The sequence below is a fragment of the Embiotoca jacksoni genome, unplaced genomic scaffold (genome assembly GCF_022577435.1).
Source record: "Embiotoca jacksoni isolate LCO1_2020_lvr unplaced genomic scaffold, fEmbJac1.0.p SCAF_11, whole genome shotgun sequence".
In the NCBI taxonomy this organism is placed as follows: Eukaryota; Metazoa; Chordata; class Actinopteri; family Embiotocidae; genus Embiotoca; species Embiotoca jacksoni.
Window position 1 is genome coordinate 15017742 of NW_027185241.1, and position 27863 is coordinate 15045604.

At 43.9% G+C, this 27863-nt stretch overlaps 1 protein-coding gene across 2 annotated transcripts; it reads right to left on the reverse strand.

Moving 5' to 3' along the window:
* Positions 1-124: 124 nt before the first annotated feature.
* On the reverse strand, positions 125-27863 carry zhx2a (zinc fingers and homeoboxes 2a). 2 transcript variants are annotated; one of them, XM_069143330.1, is made up of 13 exons: positions 27469-27863; positions 10318-10785; positions 9221-9940; positions 8202-8414; positions 6649-6894; positions 6308-6523; positions 6040-6124; positions 5633-5818; positions 4235-4647; positions 3470-3722; positions 3172-3328; positions 2781-2900; positions 125-1757 (listed from the first exon to the last, which is right to left on the reverse strand). In XM_069143330.1, the coding sequence occupies exons 2-12, from the start codon at positions 10414-10416 to the stop codon at positions 2783-2785; spliced, it is 2706 nt and encodes a 901-aa protein (XP_068999431.1). In that variant the 5' UTR covers positions 10417-10785; positions 27469-27863; the 3' UTR covers positions 125-1757; positions 2781-2782. The 2 variants fall into 2 exon arrangements, with proteins under 2 accessions (XP_068999431.1, XP_068999433.1); XM_069143332.1 differs by lacking the exon at positions 27469-27863 and adding an exon at positions 21225-21383.

A 27863-nucleotide genomic window follows, 5' to 3' on the forward strand; every position in this document is an offset into this window, starting at 1 on the left:
ATTTTGTGCAGAATTATTTTGTACTGAAGTAAAAGAGCAATCTTCACCAGTCTCCTTGTATCTTGTTCAAATCCAGGTTTAAGTCTCATTTTGACGCACGTCATTAACACCGGTAGACCAAGGGGAGGTTTTACAGTTGGTTGTGTTTTTATTGAGTTACAGCAGACTTAAAAGTAGAAAATGAAAATGCAAGCGGTATTCCGCACTAACCAACCAAACGTACAGTATCCCAGATACTTGTCTGAACATGAAAGTAAAGCAGCGGCGGCGGCAGCAGCAGCAGCAGCGCCAGCGACAGACATTCAGCCAGCAGACAGCCAAACACCTGCTGTTCTAACCGAGGTTAAAAGACAGCTCAACTAAACTTCGCCTGCACAAATACTGCGTGGAAATCACAGAAATCCTTTGAAATCACCTTTTGGACAATGAGTTCAAAATGAAAATTGTCGACGCACATGCAAGCAGTTCGTGACCGTCTGCTGTGACATTCAAGGAAACCAGCACGTTTGGTCATTTATCTCTGCGTCTCGGACGTTCGTCGACCCCAGCTCTGAGCGTCCTGAACCGTCTGTACAGAAATCAGATGAACCCAGTCCTGCTTTGAAAAGAACCTACTGAAGCCAGAGCGCCTTAAGAGAAGACAAGAAGTGTGCTCACGGATCACAGCCGAGTAAAATGGGCATCTGAAATGGCTCCCAGAAAAAAAAAAAGGAGCTTTGATTATTTTATCACGCGTGAAATACTTTCACCAATATGCTCTGAGCAAGTTCAGTCAAGGAAATTTCTAGTTTAAAAAAAAACAAAACAAAGAAGTGATAAGCTGTAGGTTTGCTCTCTACCCACATCTGGGGCAGACAGGAAATGTCAGATAAGGGAGCTGAAAAGGCAGCATGGTGCGATCCAGCAGACTCTGCTGTTTGCAATTAATCATCTCAAAATCAGGAAAATGAACATTCGGTACTGTTTGAGCCTCTTGAACGTCCCTCAGGTGCTGATGTGAGAGGACACTAGAATCTAGGATGTATCGTGTGTTCATGCGTCCGGCCTGATGCTGCCCGTGTGCTCGTGAAGCTGTAGCTGTGTTCAGACTTGCCCTTCCGGCATTTCAGACCGACTTCCGCCTTTCGCTGTTGTAACCGCGAGGGCGAGTCAAGGTGACGCCGCAGGTGAAAAGGAAATGTTTCCGTTTGCGATGAAGCGGCCTACGATCAGGATTTCTATCACGACTACAGGCATGTATGCAAAGTGCCGTCGAAGTCCGCTCATAATGAGCAGTGCGCACGTCTGATCTTCACAAAAATAGGACTGATTTTCATCAAATAACAGACTATAATAAACATTGATCTTTAAACAACGAAAAAAAAAAACATTCCAGGTTTTTGGGGCAACGGTCATTTAAAAAAAACAAAACAAAAAAAAACGTAACAAAACTTGCCCTCCCCGTAAAATTGTACAAACTTTTTTTTTTTTTTTTTTTTTTTTGTAATACAGAAAAATATTTACACGGTTGTTTCTTTTCAAAAAAAAAAAAAAAGAAGAAAAAAAAAGCGTAGTAGCAGTAAGAACAATGCATCAAGTCCAGCTTTGGCACTCCTCTTCATTTCATGTCAGCGTCTGCACATCACATTCAGTGCTTTAACAGTGGAAAGTCCCTGGCGCTTTGTGATGACATCACAGGCAGACGTTTACATCACTGGTTCCACGTTTGGGTCTCGAGTTGTCTCATGGTGGTCGGTGACTCAGCAGTCAAAGATTCACTGTGTTTGGGACAGAAACACAAACTAAACATGATTATTTTCAAATTTTAAATGGTAAAAATCACAGTTCTTTCTCTGCTCTGTTCAAAGGAAATACATTCAATCTGGTCTCAGATTAGAATTTTAAATACTTGAGAAATGTAGACCTTATCCGCTGTAGTGCTGTTTTATGGACCTGCAGTTAAAACAAAACCATCTTGTCTTCAAAAGTACAAATTATTATCAAAAAGAACGAAATAGTTTTCAGTCCTTCTGCCTTCCTGTGACCGTAACGACGTGTGTGTTCCTCCATCTGCACGACTGCTGCTAATGATGGTCTGTGCCATCTCTTTGAAGGACCAATCAAAGGTAATTACACACTAATAACTTCCTGGGTAGCAGGAGGCTGCAGCTGTGGCATCTTAAAGGAACAGTTCGCCACTTATTCTCTGCCTTTATTTAAGCCAAGTCACAAAGTGAAACTTTCAAAAAAAATCCATCTCTTCCCGCCAATAATGTATCCTCTACAGCTAATCATGATCAATTACTGAATTCATAGATGGCTGGAACAATGTTTGACAGGCACGAACACGCCAGTAAACAGCAGCAGCCGTGCGTCTCGTTCCACCTAAAACTTACTCTTTTGTGACCAGTGCAGTTAAAATAAAAAAAATAAAAAATGTACGGCAGACTTTAAAGCTGCACTACTAAACATTTGTATATTAACAATGGATCAAATGTCTGTCTGTAATGTGAAAAGTGTTGCTTGTAGAGATGATTCCATAAAGTTTTATCACCCAGCTCTGCAGTTCAATCAATGCTACTGTTGCTGGACGCATGAACAGGAAACACAAACAACTAAATCCTGTGACGAAGCTTTAAACTTTGTTCAACTCATCAGGTGTTAGGAACAGCAGCAAAAAGTGTCCCTTATATTTACAGGAACGTCTCGGCTCCTTCACTCTTCAGTCTCCTCTTTTTAATGCGACGTATTTGAGCTCGTGGCGGTTCCAGTTAAAGGGCCGTTCCACCAGTTCAACCTACCATCAACCGGTGACCCTCCCCGGCTGCTCCAGAGTCAGAACGTCCGTGTCCGTTGCCAGCGTCTGTCTTTCCACCCCTCCTTCACTCTCCTCTCCCACCGCCACCGTCACTTTTACCCACCTGGCAAGAAAACAGACGCAAAGTTTAAACACGAGCAGACAGCTTTTAGAAACTGGAAACGAAAAAAAACCTAGCTGATGCAACAAATAAGTGCAAAGAATGCAGTAATTTAGCTCGTTATGTCCATATCTGCTGTATTTTTAGACTCCTTCCACATAAAAATAACTCCTCAGATATCCTTATGACAAATCAAATATTGGCAGGAGCCTCATCTCTTTTTGTCTGTGACACCAGTGCGACAGCAGAAGATAAGAGATTTGTCTCCACCCACCTCCCTTTGTCAGCGGTATTCGAACTGGTCTGATCCTGCGGGCTTCGGCTCGGGTCCGTCCCACCGTGTGCTATTCTGTCCGTCAGCCGCTGGACTTCGTCCTGCTCAGACGGTTTCGAGCTCTCTGGAGCTGCTACATTCTCACCAGCCTCCTCTACTGCACGCGGGGGGGTTGTGGGATTAGAAAAATGGAGGCAGAACAAAAAGGTAAACAAAGATGTCAAGATACTTTGCAAAATGTTATATATTTTAAAAAAAACAAAAAAAAAACAGCTGTTCTCCTCCAAAAAAACCTCACCGTTCTCAGCCTTGACTTCGGGGGAAACACTCTGCTTCTTCTCAGAGCTCTGGCCGTTCTGTTCCTGGCCTGCTTTCTGCAGCTGTGCAAGGTTCTGGTTTTGGAAACTTTCCATCCAGTCCAGCGTTTCCCCGTTCTTCAGTGCCGAGCGGTGGTCCTTGAACCAGCGGACGATGTTGGTGCGGCCCAGACTCGTCTGGACCTCCAGCTGGCTGTACTCATCAGGAGAGGGCCACTGGGTCCGGCAGAACATCTGTCATGACAAAGTCATGAGAACAAGGAGGACAAATATTTGACCCATTTTTAAGGGGTCAAATATTTCTCTAAATGCTTCAGTGTCTTCATACATTTCTGACTTCTCAACGAGTGTGTTCCAAAAAAATTCAGCAAATTTTCAGTTGAACGGACGTTGAGAGCCCAGAGACGTTTGAAGAGGTTATAAAAATGTAAATAGTTCAATATGTACAGCATGTGGCGCCCCTGCCCCCACTTTTCCAGTATTGGTAGCACTTGTGGGAACTTGGAAAAATGTATTTATAAATTCCAACTTTTTTTTCTCCGATTAATCCAATTACACTTTTTGTTCTTTTATGATTTCTGACATCAAAACTGTGTAACACGGCACAAAAGACATGTTTGAGTCCTCCGTCCTTCTGGCCGTGATTGTGCCGTTTCTATAGAAGTGCAGGAAGAATGAGACCACAGTGAGTGAATACACCGTGGTCTGTTCAGTGTTCACGGAGACATGTTTTCATCACTTCTTACCTCTCTGAGCAGAGTGAGCGAGCGGCCCGTGATGGGAGCCGGGCTCGTGGAGGCCGACAGGACGGGTGGGTGGGGAGAGGACGAGCAGGACGAAGTGAGGATGGGAGGAGACGCGGAGGCGGAGTGGGTCGGTGGACGAGGGGAGGACGCTGCGAGCACAGGAGGGGAGGAGGAGGAAGAGGAGGAGGAAGAGGAGAGGACAGGCGGGTGAGGCGAGGAGCGGTGAGATCTGCCGTCCTGCTCTGGATGAGAGGCCCCGTTCAGCAGCGCCGCCGGCCGATCCGCTCTGTCCTCTGTGCTCTTGGAGGACATGGTGAGCAGAGCCCTCTCCATGTTGTCCCTCAGAGCCCGGCGCTCGGAAAACCAGCAGTCCACCTCCGTCTTGGACAGCCGGGTCTCCTCGGCAAGCTGGTCTGCAGCAGAGCAGAGTTCAGTGGATCAGACGAGCTGCGTTACCTCAGTGTGGAAGGTTTTTTAGAAACCTTCAGACTCTCTCCAGGGGACTTAAAAATGGGCTCATTAAAAACATTTCTGCTATTCCTGTCATGCAGCCAACCACCAGAGACGGGCGAGCAGCTCCTCTGGGGTGAGAGAAAATTAAGTCGCATGCTGTGAACTGGGATAAATAGAATAAAACACTAGTGTATTTCTTAAGGAAATCAAAACATCTGAGGTACAGTGAGGGGTACTCAACTTGGCAAGAAAACAACTGGCCAACTATTTCTCACCTAATTTATCCCACTTCACTTTTTAACAAGCGGTTTTAAAGTTCTGCCAACATTTTTCTCTGGAGCTTCACAACATTTTCTGATCCTAAATAGAGACGTGTCTGTGAAGCTCAGTTTGTGCATCATTAGCTCTTGATCTGCAGGAGGGCCGTGCTCACATGAAGCATTTGGATTTGGGACTGGGGCTGCAACCACGGAGAAAGTCCGATTGTTAAATGTACAAATACACATTCAGTACACGGACGTGGACTTCACCACATTCAGGAAGTTCTTAGTTTCTTATACCAAACTTTTACATATTTAATTCATCCAGACGGGTTCGAATGAGTAGAACTTTATTGCCAATTGTGAGATGAAGTTTGTCTTTGATGTGGCTCACAAAGTATAAGTAGAATATGAATATCACAAATTATTTAATGTAACCTTGTTTTTAGCTATTGATTCGCAAAGTTGTCCAACCTCCTGACATGTCTTAAGTTTATGTCCGAGCTCGTTTTAAGGCATAGTTTTCAGACAATTTCTTGGTTAACAATTCCTAAAATTGCATCTATTTCCTCGCCATCATTTGAAAGCTCAGATTTAATACCAAATCTCAACGGCTTCCATCTCAAAAACACGAGACGCGAGAGCACGTTCGCGTGCATGCGAGAGGGTCGGCTGAAGGCTTTACCGAGCGCTGCCTCTGTTGGAGAGCTGCTTCTCTGGAAGCTCTCCTCCAGCGCCTTCAGCTGCTCCGACGACTTCCCCTTCACTCTCTCCAGCAGGGGGAACTGGCTGGGGACCGCTTTCTTCACGGGGCGGTCTTTAGGCGGTGGAGTTACCTCTGCTTTCACCAGCACGGGTGGAGGAGGAACACCTCCAAGAGACACAGAAAAACAGACACTTAAGGATCAGTGCCAGAGAGGTTTTAGATACAGCACAAAGACCGTGCTTAAATATCATTAGTACCTGATTACTAACGACGATGCATGCTACGTGTTTTGTTTTTAAGGGTTTAGCAATTCAAATTCATCTCTAAAACAATCTTTTTTTAAAACAGTGTTGAGGTGTTTCATCACTTCAGCACTGAACACGTACTTTTGAGATTGAGGAGTCTCTGTTCACTGAACCACTTCTTGATCTCTCCTCTGGACAGCCCAGTGGTCTCTATCAGCCTGTAGATCTGTCAAAGGACAAGACACAACTTAAAATGAAACGAAGGGTGTGGGTGTTTCTCAGTGACAGCTGCGGGTTTGAAAAAAAATAAATACAAAGGTAAAAAGTAAAAGCAGCGACCAAAATCTCTCTCCATGTTGAACTGTTAAGGCATGGCACGAAAAGTGTCATTTCACTCACTTATTCTTACCTCATCTTCCTCGGGGAAAGGACACTGAGTGTAGCTGGACCGCAGCACTGACAGCTGCTCGGCGGTTTTATTGGGGTCGACTGTGAAACTCAGCAATTTGGGCGACACCAGCTTGGATGTGGGCATGGGTGCAGAGATAGTTTGAATGATGGAGGGCCGTTTACTCTCGCTGGCGATCACAGGAGAGGCCAAAGGTCGTTTGAGCGACTGCGCCAGCTGCAGTATCAGTGGAGGAAAAGTTAAGACAAGCATGCTTCAGGCCTGATGTGGGATACATAGCAACATTTTTGTCTTTGGGCTCTGCAGCTTCATGAATTACATTCCAGTGCACTATTTTGTACCTGGTTAGCCACTGTGAACGCCAGCGGTGCACAAGTGACTGTAGAGCCGTTGGCTACAGTCGTGAGCACCAGGCTGGTCTGTCCCAGGAGCTGACAGGGGAGGGACTGGAGGACAGAGGCTGCCGGCTGCTTGGAGGCTGTGGTGGGGACGGACTGGATGGTGGATGACTGAGGAGCAACCACGGTGAAAGTCTGAGGCACGGAGGAGATGGTACCGTTGAACATTTTCTTTCTGGCTTCTTCCACCTGTCAGAGAAGGAATGGACGCGTTAAACATGGTAATTACTTTTACCTGTTATATTTAAAAAAATATTAAATAATTCTACTTTCTCATTTGTATGCGTGACATCATGCCCGCCATGTTGGTGAAATGTTTTGATTTTAATTAACTGTCTAACTGTGCTCTATAATTATGCTTTCACTTTATTCTATAGTGCAATATAGTGCTTTAAAACTGCTAGTTTGATCGAGTAAAAATGGAATGATTAGGCATAATTTAACAACATGATACAAACTGATCAGCTGTTATTGCAACAGACAATCTGCCTTCTGTCACACTGAGATAAATCTTCTTTCAATTTGGAATCTGAATAAACGTTAATTAAGGTGCAAGAAGAACAGTTTCCATCACCATTATTGGTTTTTGCTCTTATCTGAATGGTCTGTTTGAGCCCCTGAATGATGGAATAAGGCCGCGGCAAATACACAAAGACAGACTTAAGAAGAACAATTCGAGATGCAGCGAACCCACTTTTCTCTTCCTGGGCTTTGGGAATCAACCAAGACCGACAACCGATCTGATACCAGAGAGTAACTGATCAGATGTATGTCTCACTGTGTGGAAGAGACTGGGACCATCTTTTATGTCGAAGGCAACATCAGGCTTGACTTAACGATGTGAAACACCTCCACTAACCACTTCGTTAGCTCCGGCATGTGCTGCACACCTCTTTAACTATTGTTATACAAATAATTACGATTAAGGATTTATGTTGTATTTTACTGTTTATTTTACTCTTATTTCCCTCTTTTGGCTGCAGATCCAACAAACCGTTCATTTTGAATTGCCTTTAAACGGAGATGTGTGGACAGCAGGGCTGTAGTGTTTGATTTTGCAATTAAATCCATGATATCAGTGTCGGTTGAATATTAAAAGGTAAGCGCCTCAAGATAAACAGTTGGTGCAGAAGAAGAGGAGGCAAAAAAAAAAGGACGTCACTGAAAACCACCAGCCAAACTTCAAATGGTGAAAAACAACATGGAAATAATAATGGAAGTATGACATTTCTGTTAGTTTCATCCAGCTGTTTTTAAACAGACAAATGGAAATGGTTGTAACAATTATCCAAAATGGTTGCAGTCAGATCAAATAATCGCGATCAGGCGATTACAAAATAATTGTGACCGGAGTACTGCCATGAATATTCCTCCATTGGAGGGACTCATTTGAACTGAATAGATGGGCCTTACTGACCCCTATACCTGATCCAGCTGTTTGAGTCAGGATCAGATCTGTGCGTCCCTCCCTCAGATATTATTTATTATCATCTTACCTCCTCAGGTGACCAGCTGATGCCCTGTTTGAGCCTCTGTGTGGTGAACCAGACTTTGATTTGCTCCTCAGGATGCTTTGAGGCTGCGGTGAGCCAGGAGAGCTCTGCCTGTGTTGGGTAGGGGAACTTGTTGAAGGAGGAGATGAGTGTCAGGTTGTCGTCCAGGGACGGGTTGTATTTGGTTGTGTTGAGGGGCACTGCGATCTTCGGCACCTGGAACAAATCAAGTCAACAATGGCAAATAAATGTTCTCTTTTTCTCCACAAGAACAATAATGATTTCCACAAGGACTCTTTACAATTACTGTCTTTACAAACCAGAACAATATTCATTACGGTGGATATGAATAAACTGAAATGCAACACATTATTTGACTGTTTTGTTATTTCGTTACTATTTCCGAGCAAGTTTCCTGAACAGAACTATTAAATTTGGTACCAATTCAATAAAAGGTTACTTATATCCAAGTAAATATTTGTTTAAATAATTTATTATCAGAAGCTTTATTCTCCATATATGCTAGAGTATGATAGGACTGTATACAAATGTTATATTTTTGCATGAATAGCTGACCTGCTGTGCACCGACTTTCAAGCAATTAATTGGAATCAATCAAAATGTACCAAATTAACATAATGTTTTTAATTCTTATGGTAAGCACTAAATTACACTGTTCTTTCCAGGAAACTGCAAACCCAGAAAATAAAGCCTTAACAGCAAAACATTCAAATGTTATTTGCTGCAACTGCCTTTTAAAAACTAACTTTTATCGCAGAGGCAGAATTTAAACAGTCGGACATTCATTCTCTTATTTTGCCACAAGTTAGAGTTGGAGTCTAACCAGCACTGATGTCATCACTGTCCAGTAAACATGAAGGTAAATCCAGGAGTTACAGTTACAGCTAGCATATAAAGACTGCAAGCAGGAGGAAGCAGTTAGCCTCCTAATGACCATGTTAAACCTTTACCTCCCCTGGAACCGTGTATTTAAGAAGAATTCTCCCTCCATGTTGTCCTACCTGGGTATAGTTCAGAGGCCGCTGTAAGGAAGGCATGATGTGAGAAAGGCCGTCTGCTTTGAGGAGCGTCGACTCGGGGATGATGACTGTCCCGTTCACATTGACCGCTGTGATGGGTTTCTTGGTGAGATCAGCGGTCAGTTTACCAAACTGAGACTCTGTCCGTTTGTTCTCTGATGACATTATTTTTGGTTTGCCGATCTTGACTGTGGCGGGTTTGCTCAGCGGCAGCGTGCCGAGTTCGTCTCCTTTGCCAGAAACGGCTCCGAGCGTGTTGTAAATGACTGCGTTGTTACTGCAGCCCTCTATTGTCTGTTCCAAGATCGTCTGATTGTTCATTTTGATGCGTTTGAATTTAAAGTTGCTCTCCCCTGGGTGACACCTCTCGTTGTGCTCCGTCAGGGTGTCGAACTTCTTCGTGTTGAAGTTACAGACGGCGCACAGGTACAGGGGGTTGAGGATGACGTTCGGGTGGTTGGCGTCCACGTGCTCTTTGAAGGTGTTGAGGTTCTGTGTGGAGAAGGGGCAGTATTTGCACTCGTAGCCCCCCTGCTGCCTCCGCTGAGGCTTGGAAAGGTCTGGTGGCTCTGTTGTTTGTTTATCAGGAGCCGTCGGGGGGTCCGAGGCCTGGCCCATTAGATCCAAGTCCATGGATGGCTCTGCTTGTGTTGATAGATCTGTATCCATAGGTCCCTCCGGATTGTGGTTCTCTGTTGTTGTCTGGCAGAAGAAGAAGACACAACCTCACTAGAAATAGCATTTTCAAATCTGTACACATCAATCTGTTAGTTTAATCATCCCCTATCTTTAGAAATTCAGAAATAAGTGCACATTCACTGAACTCCACACCAAACTAAAATCAAGTAATTCAACATTTGGAAAGTATAAGAATAATTAAAATTACAAATTTAGGTTCAAAATTACAAAAAGCCACAAGCCAGAACCTGTTTCTATGATTGTGCATAAAAAAAATAAATCTATTATCACTTCTTCCTTTCACATATTATTCAATATGAATTCATGAATTTAATCCAATAAAAAGCCATAATTTCTAACACAACCTGTTACTGCCCTTGGCAGACATACTGAGAGTGTACCTCCATGTTGTGTGATTCCTCTGCATCGTCATCCAGCTCCACCATGGTGTGGTCCGGTCGGATCATACAGGGAGTGGAGGCCTTACGTCGACTGGACATGATGGTGGGAGATGCTGGGTTTGTCCTACCCTCACTTGGTGCTTGTGCTCGGCCAGGGATGTTGTACAGGAGGCTTTGGCCTGAGGTTCCCAGGATGCAGGGCCACCGAGAAAACGAGGCTGAAGGAGGACGCGGACAGTGGCCCAGGCTTTTTAGGAGAGGTAGCAAGCACAGTTTCTGAGACTGTACTCAGCAGCCAAGGAGTCTGTAGAGCGGTGGTCCCCCGGGCTGGGATTAGTGGCTGGAGAGAGAAGAGGGCAGAGGGAGGTGAAGGTCTGGTAGAGATGGGACTGTTGTGTAGGCTGGGCTCGCCGACGGTGTCAGCTCCAGTGCTGGCTGACCTCCTGGAACTGCATGACAGGATGCTACCTGGATGAGAGACAGAGGAGGAAGACTAATCATTAGAAACATTCCAGAGACATTTTTCATTTTGGTCTACTTTGGTTTAAAATTGGGTGTTTTATCCATTTCCTTCATTAATTACTTCAGCGCGCAAAAAACCTTGTTAAAGCTATGATCCCAACTTAACTTCCCTTTTTATAGAAAAATATATTTACACAAACAAAACATGGGTGCAGAAAAACATAGATCTATGCCCTTTTTCAGTTGCCCTCAATACGTGTTACAGCAGGCACCAAACAGGTCAGTTTGAATGTGTGAATAAATGCAACATGCTGCGTTATTTAGGCTCAACAGTGTCTCATGCGGCTCGACAGCAAGCCACCACCCATCAGAGGTTGAGCCAACAGCTGGCCAGAGAGCAAAAACGGCTGAAAATGAAAAAGGTGTCCGACAAGCAAACAGTGCAGCTGAGCAGACAGCCTACAGGTGGTTAGACGGGCACAAAGCTGCTTCTGAAAAGACTCGGGAAAATGGACAGAAAAGTGTAACATGCTTTGGTCAAAATGTCGTCCTGCCAGAAACCTATTAGAAGCTTAACTGCAGTGAACTCAAGGAGCAAACACACACACACACACACACACACACACAAAAAAAATCATTCGATACTGGAGGACTGGAAATGCACTGCAATGCTTTAATGAGGGTTTGCTGTTTAATGCTGACAGGAGGACGGAGAAGTGTGTGAAGAAAACCAGACTAAACCAAGAGAAATCTTTTAACTCACAACCTCAGACAAGGCTGGAGTCAAAACAGGGGTCAATGGCAATATGGTGCATAATTTCAAATCAATCAAAAACTCTCAGGAGGAAGTGGGACAACACACGAGCAAATGAAACAAACAGTGAATCAAAAGAAAGGCAATTGGCAACGAGCTGAAAACTGGCTAAATCATATATTAACACAAAATATCAATATTTGTGTTTCTTAGTACTCTAGAATCAGTGATAACAATGATAATCATTAGTTGCAGACCAAGTTCAACAAATCTTATATTTTTTTATGTTGCGTTACATTTAATATTTTTGCAGACGTGTTGACGTGATGTTCTGGAAGTGCGACCTTGTCCGTGAATATTAATATGTCCACTACAGAGCACTTTTTCATCTAATGTTGTGATGCAAAAAACACCCATGCACTGCTAGGCCTGAGTATTTGTATTGGTGAAATAACCATTTGCTGATCAGACCTTTCTGAGTGTTAGTGGTGGAAATACGTAGTGGAGGATCAACATCAGCTCATTAACAGGTGATTACAGTGTTTCTAAATGGCTAACAGTTGAATAAGTAAGCTAACCTGTCACATGGACTTCGTCCAACACACACCTGTCTTGGCCATCACAAGTCACAACTAACGTTTTTTTTTTTTTTATTTCAAGTTTGACAAAAGTGCTCTGCTGGTGTTTCTTTATCTTGAGGAGAAACTTCTATGATCACTGTGGTTTGATAATCTAGCTGGTATGCAAATTGTGTGCAGTTGACAGGTCCTGCTGCTGTCATTAAGACAAGTTGTTCTGAGAAATATTGACTAATCATAAATCAGATTGTACTGCCAAGTGTGAATAGAGTGAGAACGCAGAGATAAAGCAGCTTCTGACACGTACAGTATCTTTAAAAGCCAAGAGATGCTTATATTTTGGTTTTGGTGGGAATGACAGCCTCGTCAAGAAATTGCACTTCAAAAAAGCTGAGGGAGGGTGAGCAGGGGAAACTTTCCCCAGGTGATATTGTAATGAGGACAGACGGACAGAGAGACGGACAGAGAGAGAGAGACAGAGAGAGAGACAGACAGAGAGAGAGAGAGAGAGACAGAGAGAGAGAGAGAGAGAGAGGGGAGCTTATCTAACTGAAAAAGTCTATTGATATTCTGGAGGCCTAACGCAGAAGCTTCATACTGATATTCACATGAGGAAAAATCAAATGCAGCAGCGCTGCTCTTCTGAGGACATGATGAGGCTCCATAAAACCAAATTAAAATCTCATATACAACACCACTTTAATAAGTGATGCTTACGTAAATATGCATATGATTTGACTTCAGGGTCTTCAGTCAACTCTGGATGCACTGTACTTCGTAATCAAGTTAAAGTGTTCCCATGTTTAATTTGGACCTCTCCAACAGCTACACATCAATCAAGCAGCGCCCTTCAAGGCTCGAACGCTGTCATTCGCTCGCCGATTCATTGTCCCGAGATATCTCAACTCCTCAAACAACCCACTGAGGCATCATTAAAATGCAGACTCATTACCATCGTGTCACTATAGCAACTGCGGACGTAGAGCTGTAGTCAAGTGGCTGCTCCATCCGTGTCACTGACAGCAGCTGTATATGCAGGCATCACCCAGGCTGTGTGTGGGACTGTGTTTTGGTTGTTTTCAAGTCAGCAGAAAAAGAAAAGAAGAAAAGGAATCCTCAGAAAAATCCTCAGAAATAATCATGAGGCTGTGTTTTCTGATAGGAAATCCCACTCCTGCAGGATGAATAGACTGGTGCAGTACTGGTGGGGTTTCCTCAGCTTGACTCACAGAAAGCAGACAAGAAGGGTCAAGGGACAGCCACAAGGAGAAGACTCCACTTTCCAGAATAATCACAGCAAGTCATGAAGAGCACTTGTTACAAGCTTCCTGATCCTTTCTGCTCATTTCGCTGTTGGTTGCTGAATAGATGTAAAGACCAGGGCACGGTGTCAACACACAACAAAGGTGTCACTATAGCACATTAGAGTTCCTCAAAGTCTGGGCCAAAATGCAGCAATGAAGCAAACATCTGGTAAAAAAAAATGGGAGCTGCATCTGTCAGCTGCATCTGAAGTCCCACTTCATATGACTGGCTGAACTTCTGCTGGCTCACTGCTGACACAGCCTGAACACTTTTGAAATGTGCTGGTAGGCGATCGGTGCAGAACAGAGAGAAAGCACCAAGCTGGAGCTGGATTTGTTTTACCTCCTACTGCTGTGTTGAACCCACACAAGCAGAGCAGAGAGAAGATGAGCAATTTCATTTATGCAACGTCTGTATTAGGAAGTTATAGTAACTCCTGTATCGATGAATCAGTCGATAATGTCTCAGTCGTTGCCCAGAAAAGCTGCTGCTGCCGGTTCCTCAAAACTGTCCTTCCAAGTCACTGGATGACATCAGACATTCGTTTGCATAATAACAAGGTGCCTACTGAGTCATTTCAAAGTGCTCATAAGGAGTCTGACATTGAGCAGAAGCTGACTCAGAAAAGCAAACAAGAACTTACACAAGATAAACACCAACAGCTCTGCAGTGTGAGTTGTTGAAGTCAAGTTAAACATGTGCGCTGAGTGTCTCAAACAATGAGAAAAGCCTGTGTAAATACTGATGAACACTGAGGACGCACTGGAACAGCCTCCTCCTCCTCAATCAGTGGAGGAGGGAGGGGCTGCTCTCCTGCTGCCCTGGCTGCCTACTTGAGCACAAAATGCCATCATGGAAAAGACGTGTGATCAATAGCTGTGGCAAAGTAGAACTCGATCGAACAGCCACTCAAAGTTTGTCAGAATAACTTGTGTAGTGCCTCAACAAGAACCTCACTAATAGGCTCCACTCTCGTGGTTGAAAAATAATCACTTGGTGTCCTTGAGAGAATTATTCTTTTGTGTCTGAGCTGTACGTTTGTTTAAGTGTAAACATGTGGAGCTGAAAAAAAAAAATGCACTCAGTGCTTCCGATTGCTGCTTAACTGAGCTTTCCACGCGATAACTTTCACTTCCCTCGGAATAGCAAAAATATGAATTAATTGTGGACTTTTTTTTTCTTCTTTTCCATAACCCAGGTCAGACGGTCAGTCTCCCACCTGTTCGTTAGTGCGTCTGACCTCGTCAGACAGTCAGCTTGTGTGTGCAGTGAGCTCAGTGCCGGAGACACACGCTCCCCACTGCCTGGATGCTCATTAAACTTGTATGAATACTCAGCCTGGCAGATCCTTGCCTGCCTGCCCGTCTGTACTTTCCTGTTGTCTGTCTGTCCGTCTGATTGGTGCATTATATTAATGGAGCCATTTCTCTGAAGGACTTGCATTTAATGCTGCCAGGCAACAAATACATTTATCAGCCCTGGCAGTAATAAGTTTAAGCTCCACACTGGCATACATACTGAGGAGAACACGGGGGAAATCAATACAAATCCCGCGTGCGTACCACTGAGCCTTCCTCATATGTAAAGACAGAGAGATGATCTAATATGATGGAAACATATGGGTGCTATAGGAGGGACATCTATCCGAAAGTGGGTGAGATCAGCAGTGAGATGAAAATGATGCTGAACAGATGAGTCACAGCAGCACACGCAACTCAGCTCCCAGTTCTGGGTGTCATTAATGTAATCTCAAAGTGGAGTTGGGAAGCAAAGAGTCTCATTGTGCTTGAAAAACTGGAGTTTCGTAAAAGCAGCCGGGCCTTTTGTTTCAGATATTCTCTTTGAAAAGTGGACGAGAATAGCAGCAGGAGGCAGAGGTGAAATTTCTATCCGACTTATCCCCGACCATGGAATCAATATAAAAAAGGACAAAGTCTCCGGGTCTAAAAAGTGAAGCCAATGCACAAGTGCCTTAAAGTGTAAATATCACTGAGGGCCACGTTATTATGGTGTCATTCTAAATTCACCCGTTCTGATCAGTGTCCCGGTGGTCCGTCTGAAAATAAATCACTAATCAATGACACATCAGGCCTGAGAGGTCTGTTTGAGGACATGCCCGGTGTGATTGACAGGCCTGTGGTGCAGCTATGTTGCCTCTAAAGGTGGCCGAGCTCAATGTCCTCTGGTTCTCATTCAGTTCCACCCCTCTCTCTTCACCAGCTCCAACCTGTCATGTAAATATGGTCTCTTCTGGCTCCAGAAAAACAAGATGGTGACGGCCAAAATGAGAGAACCAAGGCTTCAAAAATACAGTTCACAAACCAGTGGGGGACGTCACGGTGGGCTACTGCCTGATCCCAACATGCAGATGTTACCAATGATAACCTCATGATTGCTATCACCTGATCAAACATCTGATCCATAGAAACTTGTCATTTTACATGAAGTGAAGAGATTTTGATTTCGTCTGATTTTGACAAGAAACTGTTTTCAATACATCATTGCTCTAATCTGTTGTATATTAACATTGGACGAATTTAATTTCTTTCAAGTATTTTACACCACAAAAACCACTGGATCTGTACAGATTTGAATCTCTGACTGTCTGAATAAGTGACAGATCACTAATGCTATTGTGAAATTCCATATTCCTTTTCAAGTGGACATTAGCACTTTAATACAGTTCCTTACAGGCTGAGCAAAGATGGAGCTCAACAACCTGCAGATTGTGGTGGGGTTCATTGTTGAAAGAATAAGTTTGGAGAAAGGCAGCGACACAGCCAACTCAGTGGCAGAGGTTCCAGGCGTGCAAACACAAAGGCATATGAATGGCAACCTCTGCCGCTCCCACACTTGAAGCCATGCATGAAGTACAAACCAGCCAGTCACACCAGAGCGCTACAATAACAAGCACAAGGCAAGAACGCAGCAGACAAACCTCAAGCTGACTGGAAGAGTGACACGACTTTAAAGGAACAACTTTAACAACACCATATTTTATATCACAAAGCATATAGTGTACAGAGGGAGTGCACACACTGGTTTGTTGGCTTTTCTGTGTGGGGTGTATTCCTCTCTGTGTCTGCCTTGTTTTGAGAGTGTTTTCCCTCCTGACTGCTTGTTCCACAAGTCCACCACTGCAGTGAGGACTATGCGTGTCGGACTCGTGTGGGTGAGGAGAAGCACCACCACCGTTAATACGACGTGTCCCAGTAGGATGGGGGAAGAGGAAGGATTTCGGACCGTCGCAGAATTAATTTAAATCTCATCACGCGGCTCCTCTCGAGCAAAGCAAAGTGCTGCACTGTGTTTTGAGTGCCTGGTATGTTCTGCATAGCAACAGAGCAGCACTACTTTTGCTGGGCTGGTATGAAGATTAAATGGGAATCAATGATGAAAATGGTCATTTTGTTACTGAAGTCTGTCCTGTACTACATTTTTGATGCCAGTAACTGTTTGATCAATATTTGAAACGATACATTAGATCAAATCAAAACATTTAAAAAAAAAAACACTTTTTGAATGTTACATTTCTGACAACATTGTGTCAGATATAGTGTAGTAAGTATGAATGGACATTTTAAGAATATTAAAAAATAAAAACCTATTCCATAATCGCCGGTAACTGTTCAGTAATTATTCGAAGAGCCCTGACCCTAAAGATAGTACGCTCTAATGAAGTATAGCCAGTCTGATGTATAGTAACCAAGTGGAAACCAGCGTTACTCGCTGGTTTGTGAACTGCTGTTCTGAAGGCTCGATTTCAACATTTCTGCTATCGCCATCTTGTTATTATGGAGGCAGAAGTGACCATATTTGGACAAGCTTGGGAGGAGTGATTGTTGGATCTGACTTGATCTGACTGGGAACCCGAGGACACTACGCCCTCCCACCTATAGCGGAAAACTGACTGCACCACATGCCTGTCAATCAAACAGACCCCCCAAACATACCACTTTTTAAGGCCTGATATCTGATTAATGATGGGATAATTTTGAGATGGGCAACCAGAAAACAGATAAGAAGAAGTAATTTTAGCGAACAACACTATGATGACTTGTGGAAAAACTTTATTGACTTTGTCTTTAATGAGAAAAGTTGAATGGGAGTCTATGGAAGCAGAGCCCTTCTGGACCTCTGGTGGTCCTCGGTGGTATTGCAGTTTAAGGCCTTTATGGACTGATTTTTTTTTTCAGACGTGGAAGCTATGTACAATTTCATATGCAGTCTATGATTGTAACATGTTCTTCTTCTCCTTTTGCCGTTTGATGACTGTGAGCTAACAGCTTTAAGGTGCATTACCGCCACCTTCTGGCGATAGTAATGCATGACTACCAGGCACCAGTAAAAACAAGCACAATAAGGCATTTTTTTAAATCAGTATTTGAAAATTAGACAATCATGACTCATCTCTAGTACTGAATGGCACATTGTTCAGTGGAGTGTAGTTGGTGTCAATAGGTGTTTTAGGAACAAACAGTTCTCCGGACTTTCTTTGAAGGAGCTACGCCCCCACTGATTTTCCCCCAGAACAAAAAGGGTTATAAGGCCTTTTGCTGTTTGCATTCGCACCACCAATAGGAACTGTGAAATGACTCTCTGTTGCTGGAGCGACGCTCCACCACTTATTTCTCTAATTGAGGAAATACAGTTTTCAGTTTATTTGATCCGGTTGAAATTCATTTTATCTGTTTGAAGATCCAAAGCTTGTTTCATTCAAGAGGGCCAATAAAACAAAGGAACAGTCACGGTACTCATGATTACATTTAAGATGTATTAACTGAGTCACTTGAAGGGTTGTTATGATCCACTACCGTTTGCGTTGTCAGTTTTGCATTATGGGTCAATAGAAACTCAACACTTCCTGTATTTTTCAAACTAAAAGCCCTATAGCCTTTTATAAGAAACAACCCCCCCCCGCTTTTATTGTGAAACATTTGCAGGAACGTGTTGTGCCTGAAGTCAGACTATCACACTTTACATGAAAAATCCTCAACAACCTCTTGTGCATCAAACAGCATCACACTGCTGCAGCAGCACGTCAACGGAGTGACTTTTTTCTTTATTTCCCTTTGTTGAATCGAAGTCACACTGTATTTCCCCTGATGTGTATCGGCTTAATAAAGCCGGCACATTTGTTGTCGGCCCATCTCCCCATTTTGTGCCTCCAGTTGAAACTTTTTTCTGCCGTTTTTAAAAGGCTTCGTTCGTAGCTGTAGTTGACCTGCTTACTGTGTGTTTTCAACCCGGCGGTTGTCTGTGCTCCTGTGTGTGTCACGACGGTTCATATTGCAACGGGGGAGAGAACCTAAGCAGAGGTAGGAGCTAAAAAAAAAAGTCCCCACAAAACACAGTTATAGGAACAAAAAGGTTCCAAGTTCGCCCGGTGCGGACACATAAAAAAAGGGGGAAACCCCTCCCACCGCTCTTAGGACGGTGAAATCCTCCCTCCGGTCCGAAAGCACCTTATGATAGTCCAACTGAATGAACACTTTTTCTACAATACTTTAAACCCTCATTTGGCAGTTCTGTAATTTTTCAGTATCAACACATGCAGATTCAGGTATATTTATTAACACGACTAAACCGATAGCAGATGGTTCAACTTGAGTACATGATTTGGTCATATCAGCAGGTTTTCGTCAGTGTTGTGCACAAACCACATTTTCAAGTTTTTCAAGATCAGGGTTTCCCTCCACTGTATTTTCTTTAATCTACTAAAGTTGCACGGGCTCAAGAAGGGGTTTTAAAATATATCACACACCCATCAGGCCTTTGCGACAAGCTGCCAAACGTTCGCACGGAAGTTACGCGCAACTATTTTGAGCATCACTGCTGTGACCTTTTTCAATCTCGGGAGCACTGTCAGACACACAGTGGCCTACAAACTCTACGGGATACTGGAAACACTGTCAAGCCGGGTGCACTGCATTTGACCGAGAATCCAGTCTTCCATCTAATCCGGTTCGCACAACACTGAACACACACTAGTCTCACGTTGCCAGACTTGTCTCTTCACTGCACACACACACACACACACACACACCGTCACACACCGTCACACGCGCACACAAAGGGCAAGCTATAAAAATATCCGAGTGTCACCCACTCTGCGGCTGATGGCTGTGTTACTATGGTAACACTGTAACCAACAGAAAGCGTGCGCGAGCGTGTGTGCGTTTGCATCCAGGAGCAGAAACCCCGCAGAGGTCAATCAGTGTCACGACGGCAGCGATGTTTTAAAATCCTGCTCGACTTTAGTTTTTCTGCGTGGCAGTAAGGTTCACACTGGATGAGTAATTCTGCGCATGCTGACAAATCTTCTACATTATCAGTACGTCTGAATGACATATTCAGAGGGAAGAAACCTTATCCGTGATGAATACTAATGTTTTTTTTGGAAAGAATTTAAGACAGATTAGAGCGCGCGCTACGTTTCTTTGCACCGTTTATGAACATTTCTGAAACTAAACAGCCACTTCACAGTCAGCACCGTAGACTCAAAATCCACTATTTCACAAACACGAGAGTCAAACCCGGGTTGGATTCAGGCGTCGTGTTTCCTGCTGTGTGTCGGGAACGGACGTGTCGGCCACATGAATATTGTCGTTCCACATCTCAGACAGTCTCCGTTAGCTTGTCGCTGTAACCCCTCCATGCTCACACAGAGCGACCCCGATGACCAAGGCCGGCAAGTCAGCGACCATTCATCCGCTGCAGAGGCAGCGAGGAGGAAGGAGCAGCGGACTGGATGTGGGGCAAAGGTCCACTACAACAACAAAAAGAAATGCTGTTCGCTTGAACATTTTAATGCGGCTTTAATAGGGCCGAGTACAGAACATACTTTTATGGCACCGACCAAATTGTTATCGTACAATCTACTATTGAAATATACCTTGTCATTCTGGACCACTTTTTGATACCGAGGCTACATCCACACTATCATGTTGTCGTTTGTGTGCGTTGCAGTAACTGGAGGTTTCTCTGTTCTCAGCTGGGTAACGAGTGTCTACTGATAGCACATGAGGCGTTTAGGGACCGTCGGTAAGTCACAGTGTCTGATGATAGCTTCTGTGTGAGCCCTTGTGGGAACATTGTCGATTTGTAGCATCGAGGCATAGCTTCTATGAGAGGGATTCAGGGCACGTCTGTTTTGTAGCTACAAGAAACAACACATTTTACACTCTAAAGAATTGTACCGCAGTAAGTGATGTAATTTTCCATTTCCTAAAATGGATTTTAGAAAATTAGTATTGAAGCGAAGTATCGTTCAGAAACCAGTATTAAAGTCAAGATACTTTTAAACAATATCCTACCTTATGCTTTAATGATATTGGCCCCCCTTGACTTTGTTTCATTGTCCTATTTTCACCCCCGTTATCCTCCTCCCCCCTCCCATCCTCCTCTCTCGTGGCCTTGTGCAAAGCCAGCCAGCCACGTCTAAACATGCTCCTGTAGTCTCTCTCGTTTAAGAGGGGCCAAATGTGACTTTTTAGTTACAGTGAGTGGAGTAGCTACAGTAAAGGTCGCCTTGCACCCAACCAGTGGCCTGGAAATTAGGTCAACACCGGGAACATGGGAGAAGGTTTAAAAACTTCTGTCTGAAGTTTAACACACTAATATCACTGCAAATGAAATCACGTTGTAATGCAATGTGATGTCAGGTTTACATACAGTATCTACGTGCATGACAGGCAGAGGCGGATCAATGTCTGGACAACCTTGTAAAAGAGTACGAGCATTTTTATTTTCTGTTCGACACGAGCCTCAGCGAGCATGCAGTGCTTCTGTGCGTCTGGATTTCCCACCTGTCAATCTCTGCCTTCCCTGCAGTGGGTGTGGCTTGTGAATCGTCGCCAGCCTCTCCTCATTGGTCGCAGGCTGGCAGGCGGGGAGTGTCTGAGCTCTGCCACTGGCTGACGTGGTGCAGTGCAGAAGGCCTTTTAGTAATCTCTCCCCCTTCTTTCCCACCCCCGTAAACCTGAAATTCGGAGAAGGTAGGATGGGAGCAGGGAAGCCAGGTTGCACACGAGTGACCATCTCACACACACACACACACACACACATGAGTGTAAAGTTGGTCAGTTCAGAAACAGAGGATTTATTTTGTCAACAGCAGAAGTAGTTTCCAGTCCTCCAACACTGCGGAGGCTGTGAGCAGCGAGCCCTCTGATTGCTGGATGATGTACACTAGTTTAATACCTGCTTACACATACAGACTCACACCGCTGTACAAACTGCTATGCGCCCCTTTGCTTAAATAATAATCAATGCAGCAATGAAGCAGCAAGGTCTTTAATAAAGTACAGTGATTCAGTGCTTATGAAATGACTGACTGCAGGTACTAATGGTGGGGTCCAGTGTACACACTCGTTCTACCCACACACACTTCTCTCGCAGTCTCAATGCTGGGCCGTCTCCTGTTTCTCAATCACACCGCTTAGACATCCTGACTCTAGTGTCCTCTTTCTTTTCTTTGTCACTCTCTGGCTCGCTCAGTGTCTCCAGCTTTCAGTGCGACGCCATCAGTTCGGTTTGAATTTCCCACATGTGAAGTACCACAGATGTGCATTCAATTCTTTCCATTTATCCGTGATTTTTCCGATAAGATTTCCAAGGGAACTATAGCTGGCGACACCATATCGAGTGCACCGTCGGAGGTGGAGTTTGTCTTCGCGGACACATGAAACCATCATACGTAAGAATGACCTTCTGTGTGCTTTACCTGGAAATGCTGCTGCTGTTGTGGGAGATTTCCAGGAATCCGACTAAGTCCTGAGTTCGCAAATCACAGCCTTTAACGCTGAAAATCGACCTGACCCTTACATGGAGGGATGCTTTAACAGGTTAAGGTGCATGTGGGGTTTTTAGTCCCCATCAGCTTCTCACTACTGTTATCATTCTCCTGCAGTGCCGTTAAATCACACTCTAACACAGGGTTGATTTCATGCCTCCCCCTCCGTTTGTCCCTGTGTAACTCCTCTTCTCTGCCTCTGTAATTGTCTCCTTCCCTCCATCACACACTCCCCCTCAGCCCCACCTACAGGTGATGAGCTCATCTGTGTGGTTGCCTTAGTCACACGTCTGAGAAGCCGGAGGCGCAGCCGAGAAGAAGACCCGAACCGAAAAAAAATAAACCCACCCCTGGAACAAAGCAGAGTGTAGATGTTGATGATGTCATCACAGAGCCAAGCGAAGCACGACAGGCCGTGATGACAACAACTTCCGTCCTCCAAACCGTGATGACTCATTCCAGTGTCTCACCAAGAGAATGGACAGACATTATATAGCTCAGGGTTGGATGTGGAAATGTGATGTGCGCTTAGGAAACACTGGACTTTTCTGACGAATATGAAAAACAAAACAAGGAAATATGTTGAAACCCACCACAGGTCGGCCAGCAGGACTATAACAGCCATATATGATGGAATAATTAAGCCCGAGTTCAAGACAAATAAAACTGACGAGTTTCTGTCAGCAAAGCCAAAACATGTAGTGATAGTAAAGACATTAAGGAACATGGGTTTGTGGTTCACTTTAATATACGGTCAAACACAAGCCCATCATCCAGATCAAGGAGTTTGAGCAAACCACAGAGCGTGCCGCTGCAACAACGACCCCTTTAACACATACAAGGTCCTTCAACTGCTGCGGATATTTTACAAACACTCTTTTGTGAGTGGGTCAAACTACAAAATGTGCTGGTACTGTAGTCAACTGGGAAACCTGCATCACAAGCCTGCAGTTAATGAACAGTCAAGCGTTCGCTGCTTGTGCACGTCATTTGAGCATTGCAGCTGTTACTGCCAACACCATTAGATAGTAAACAACAATGCAACAGTTTTATATTCCATTAATATTAATTCAATGACTTCAATGATTATAGTCAGAGCTGAGAAGCAGTTTGTTCTGTCAGTGAAATGATCATGTCTGCTTATGCAAGGCGTGTTAGCCCAGCAGCTAAAGAGGACACAGAGCTGTCAACAGGAGTGTGTTAGGTGACATCTGATGTTTTTATTTATCCGACGTGAGTGACCAGCAGACATAAGTGGAAAACTACATGGCAGTCATCATCTATAATAATAAGTAATCAAATCTAATAACAAAATAATTGTATTAATGTAATGACTAGAACATTTTTATTTTGGTATGCCAGTAATGTAGTTATTATCAATAAATGTATTAAAACTACAGCAAACTAGAGATATGTTTGCTGGAAATAAAACACCAGTTTAAGAATCTATTGATTCATTTTAATTGATGAGCCAGAAGTCTGTGGTGCAGTTAAGCCTTAATAAAAGGAGAGCTTTGTATCCAAATGTTTTTCTAGTTACTTCACAGCTTTCTTTAATGTGAAGGAAAATAAAATGAGTTAAATCTGATGTTCTTTGTACTATTCCAATATTATTTTGTCGCTCTTGGTACAGCTTTAAATGTGCTGTTTATTGTCTTTGAAGAAACTGAGACCCCTAAAAAACATTACAAGTTCAATGTGTTTAAAACCATCCTGAACGCATGCATCATTAGCAGCGCGCTCATCACACATACTACCTGCCACCTGCCCACTTCACTTACCAAAAACAAACAGAATTTCCCAAGAAAAAGGTGCTTTGCTGTCAATCTCCTGCTCCAGATTATTTCAGCGAGCAGTCAGAAGATTTTACCCGGTCATGCTTTCATGATTGGCACATGCAACATCTGGCGGTTTGACTGTCAACAATAAGATGTCACTTATGGAAATCATATTGGACTATACTGCACTATACACACAGCACTGGTCTCAGATGATTAAAAAATAGTTTTGACGTCTTTCAGTGTGATTTTTGCAAAATGAAAACCACCAATTTCACATTACCGCTCTAACAACACACCTTTAGCTTTGCTTTGATTTTGAACAGCTTGTGTACAAGCTGTCTGAATAAATCTGTCGAAACAGAAAGATCTTTGTGTTTTCATTCAATTACTCTTTTAATTTGACTCCAACTCCTGAAGCTCTGTGATTCTTTTTTTTTTTATCTAAATAAATATGACAAATTGATTCTTGTTCATTTCCCACCATCTGAACTACAGTAAACAAACAAGCAACTCTAGGAACAAACAGAGCGGATCACCCCACAGCTGGATGTTTTGGCTCTGACATTCGAAGAGGTGACAGTACATTGAGAAAGACTGCATGGTTGGGCAAGATTGAGGAAAATCAGCCCTTGAATGAGGGCGGATTTAAAAAAAAAATTTTATGCCACTTCTTCAAAGAATAGTAGCAGTCAAACAAACACCTCATTGTAAATAAACCAAATGATTTTAGGCTGCATGTAGTATGTCTGAAATGCCAGTGTAGTGATGGTGCACCAATCACTGATGTTGTGGCCAACAAGGTAGGATACTGACATCTGTGCATTTCTCTAATCCCTTGAGCAATACTGAGAATAACAACCCCCCCCCCAAAAAAAATAAATAAAAATAAATAAATAACAAGAATTAAACAGACTTAATCTTGCATCTGTCAAACTATAAAAACAATTCAGTAATGTTGTCCGGTGTACCTGAATCTGGACAACAATAGGGATTTGAAATTCTCACAGCTTCTCTAGTACACTCATAACAGTCAATTTGCAAAACATGAATAATTAAAAAGCATTTTGTTATATTTTGGTGAGTCATTTGCCAATATAAATATGGTAATTTCTTTCATAATAATAAGGCCCATATTAGCTATGTTTCCTCCGGTGTTCTGTATAAAAGCTTGGCTACACAACTGTCGGTGTGGGATTTAAAATGTGATTGTGTGCTTTTATCCACAGAAGCACGTATGTGCTTTGATTGTTCAGACACCATCAACAAAAAAAGGATCCGGCTGTCATCCCAAATTATATAACATTACCTCTGATTTGGCAGATCACACGTGGAAACCATGTGAAGAACAAAAACATGAGCCAAATTTCTCTTCACATGGAAAGAGCAAGAGTGCGTGGCTTAGTGCGCGGAGCCAAGTTTATCCCCAGAGGAATTGCTGGTAACGGGTCTGACAGGAGGGTTAACTGCACTGTGATCAAAAATCACTTACATCTTTTACAAGGGGGTGTGGGAGGGGGGCTGTTGATCAGAGGATGTCTGGAAATACAAAACATCAGGTTGTCCCAGTGCTGAGAGAACATCCTGTAACGAACATGATGCTGGGGGAGAGCGTTACGTAGAAAAGCAGCATCCAAAACAAACACGACATGCTTCTATTGTTTTTTGTTTTTTTTAACTCAACGGACCACTTGAGTGTTTAGGCCACGGCTGAGACCGCATACCGCTGTACATGTGCTCTGGATGATGACAATAACCAACACGAGATGAATTACTATTTTCATTTCAATCTCCAAGCTGATAAGAGTCAACGTGCTACTGCAGCTGGCACCGTGAGCCAGCTGGTGTTACTGTCCCCGAATGCCACCGTTCCTGGAAATGTCACGGTCATGTGCTAGCTTTTCCTCGCTCACCACATCAATATTTATGCTACGTGTATGTTGCTCATGCAAGACTTGTGTCAAACCCTCACCCTGTCTACGGACCCTTAATAGAACAATTTTGAGTCAGTAGTTTGGAGGCGTGCCCTCGTTTGACTTTCCCTGCAATAAAAACACATCAACCAACGTACTAATCTGATATTAGTGCTCCCTGTTGACAACATGTAAAATTTAATTGGAATCCTTTTCTCCAATGAAGACTGGGCTGATTGCCCAACATAACTGAATGAATAACAGAAGAAACATGACATTTTACTGCAGCGTTCACAAACTGTATTAAGCTGCGGCCAATATCACCAGACCCTTAACAATGAAAATCTGAGGTTCTTCAAAACTGTCTCTGGGTAGAGTTTAGATCTATTGTAGGACAGTATATCTTGTCCTAATCGTATCAAATCCCCTTCAAAAAATAAGACAAATACCAGAGGTGCAGTTTAAGTAGACTTCCACCTCAATAGGGGGGTCAGTAAGTTTATTATGTCTCATCAGCCTGTAATAAACCTATGACATGGTGCTGTTTGAGTGATTTACTGTTATATAAGATAAAAATGAAACTGATGTGAGATGGTACACACCGGGCTATATTTTAAGAACATGAATTTATTTGCATTTAGCGGTCTATGTGCTCATAATTATGGTATGCAATGTATTTGGTATTAATCACAATCAGTCTATGTGCATATATCTCCTACAAGTGCTTTCCCCAGCAGCCACTAGCCCTCCACAGTGCGGTGCAGGGTGCATTGAGGACACGTTTCCCGCTGAGTGTGTTGTCAGGTACAGTCCGGAGTACAGAGCTGGGCTCAAAACCAAAGTTGATATTCTGAATTAAAAACGGAGCAACGTCAGACTTTCACAGCCTGGTCTGTCTGTCTGTCTGTCTGCCTGCCTGCAGTAGGAGCCGTGGTCTCGGAGGGAAGGAGGCATCACCAGGGGTAACGTTACGCCTACATCGCAGAGTCGCCCAAATCAAAGTCTATAAACAACGTAGGAGTCTAAAAGTTGCACTCAAACCTCAGCACGGCTGAATGCGAGGGGGCACGCCGGCGGCGGTGCGGACTTTGGCGGCCGTTTCCACCGGCCAACCCCGAGATGTGACAGAGGGGCGCAGAGAAAACACTCTCCCCAAATGTTCCCCCTCTCGCCATCGACGTAACAACATGTCGGCAGAGGACGGCCATGTTTTGCTGGTTATGTCGACACGGGGAGGAGGAAAAGTAGACACGATGGCTCTCCTGTCTGCCTTCTCCCGCCGCGGTCACAACATATCAAAGTGAAACTTGAACACGGGGGGCGAAAACGTCCAATTAAACAAGTTGGCGGACACATTGTGTCAGTAGGCAGGTGTAAGCTGCAGGGGCAGGCAAAGTTCATGCGGCTAGACAAGTTAAAATATTTACACAGAGGCGTGCGGGAGCCACGCAAAGGCAGCTCGAGCCGCCGGAGGGACGCAAACAAACATGCAGTTTTAACTTGAGGGACTTCTGAAGGAGGGGAGCCGTGTGAAAAACAAGAGGAAAGACTTTATCCTTTTTCTTACCTGCCCACCGTTTTGGCGCGACGCTCAGGTAGTCCGGTACAATAATCCCAAAGCCTCTTCTGGACCGAGAACCACGCCGAACCCGCTTCAAACAGTCTCGCAGCGGCCCAATAACCGAGCAGACAACAGGCGACAGGAAAGGAAAAATTGGCGATCACAAGGAGGATCTACGCCAAAAGCCACATGACCGCCGACGTCAGAGTACGTATTTGCATGCCGTACCGAGGCGCCGGTGTCCATCCACAGCGGCTCCATGGCCGTCAAAAGTTTAACAGCAGGCCGGACAAAGTGAAGCAAGTCTGCGTCCAAACAACAGGAGCAGGGCTGGCGTCCCAATGAAGCATGCCTGCTGCTCTAAAAATGAATGAACTGCGTCTTGTTGCCGTCAAGTTGCC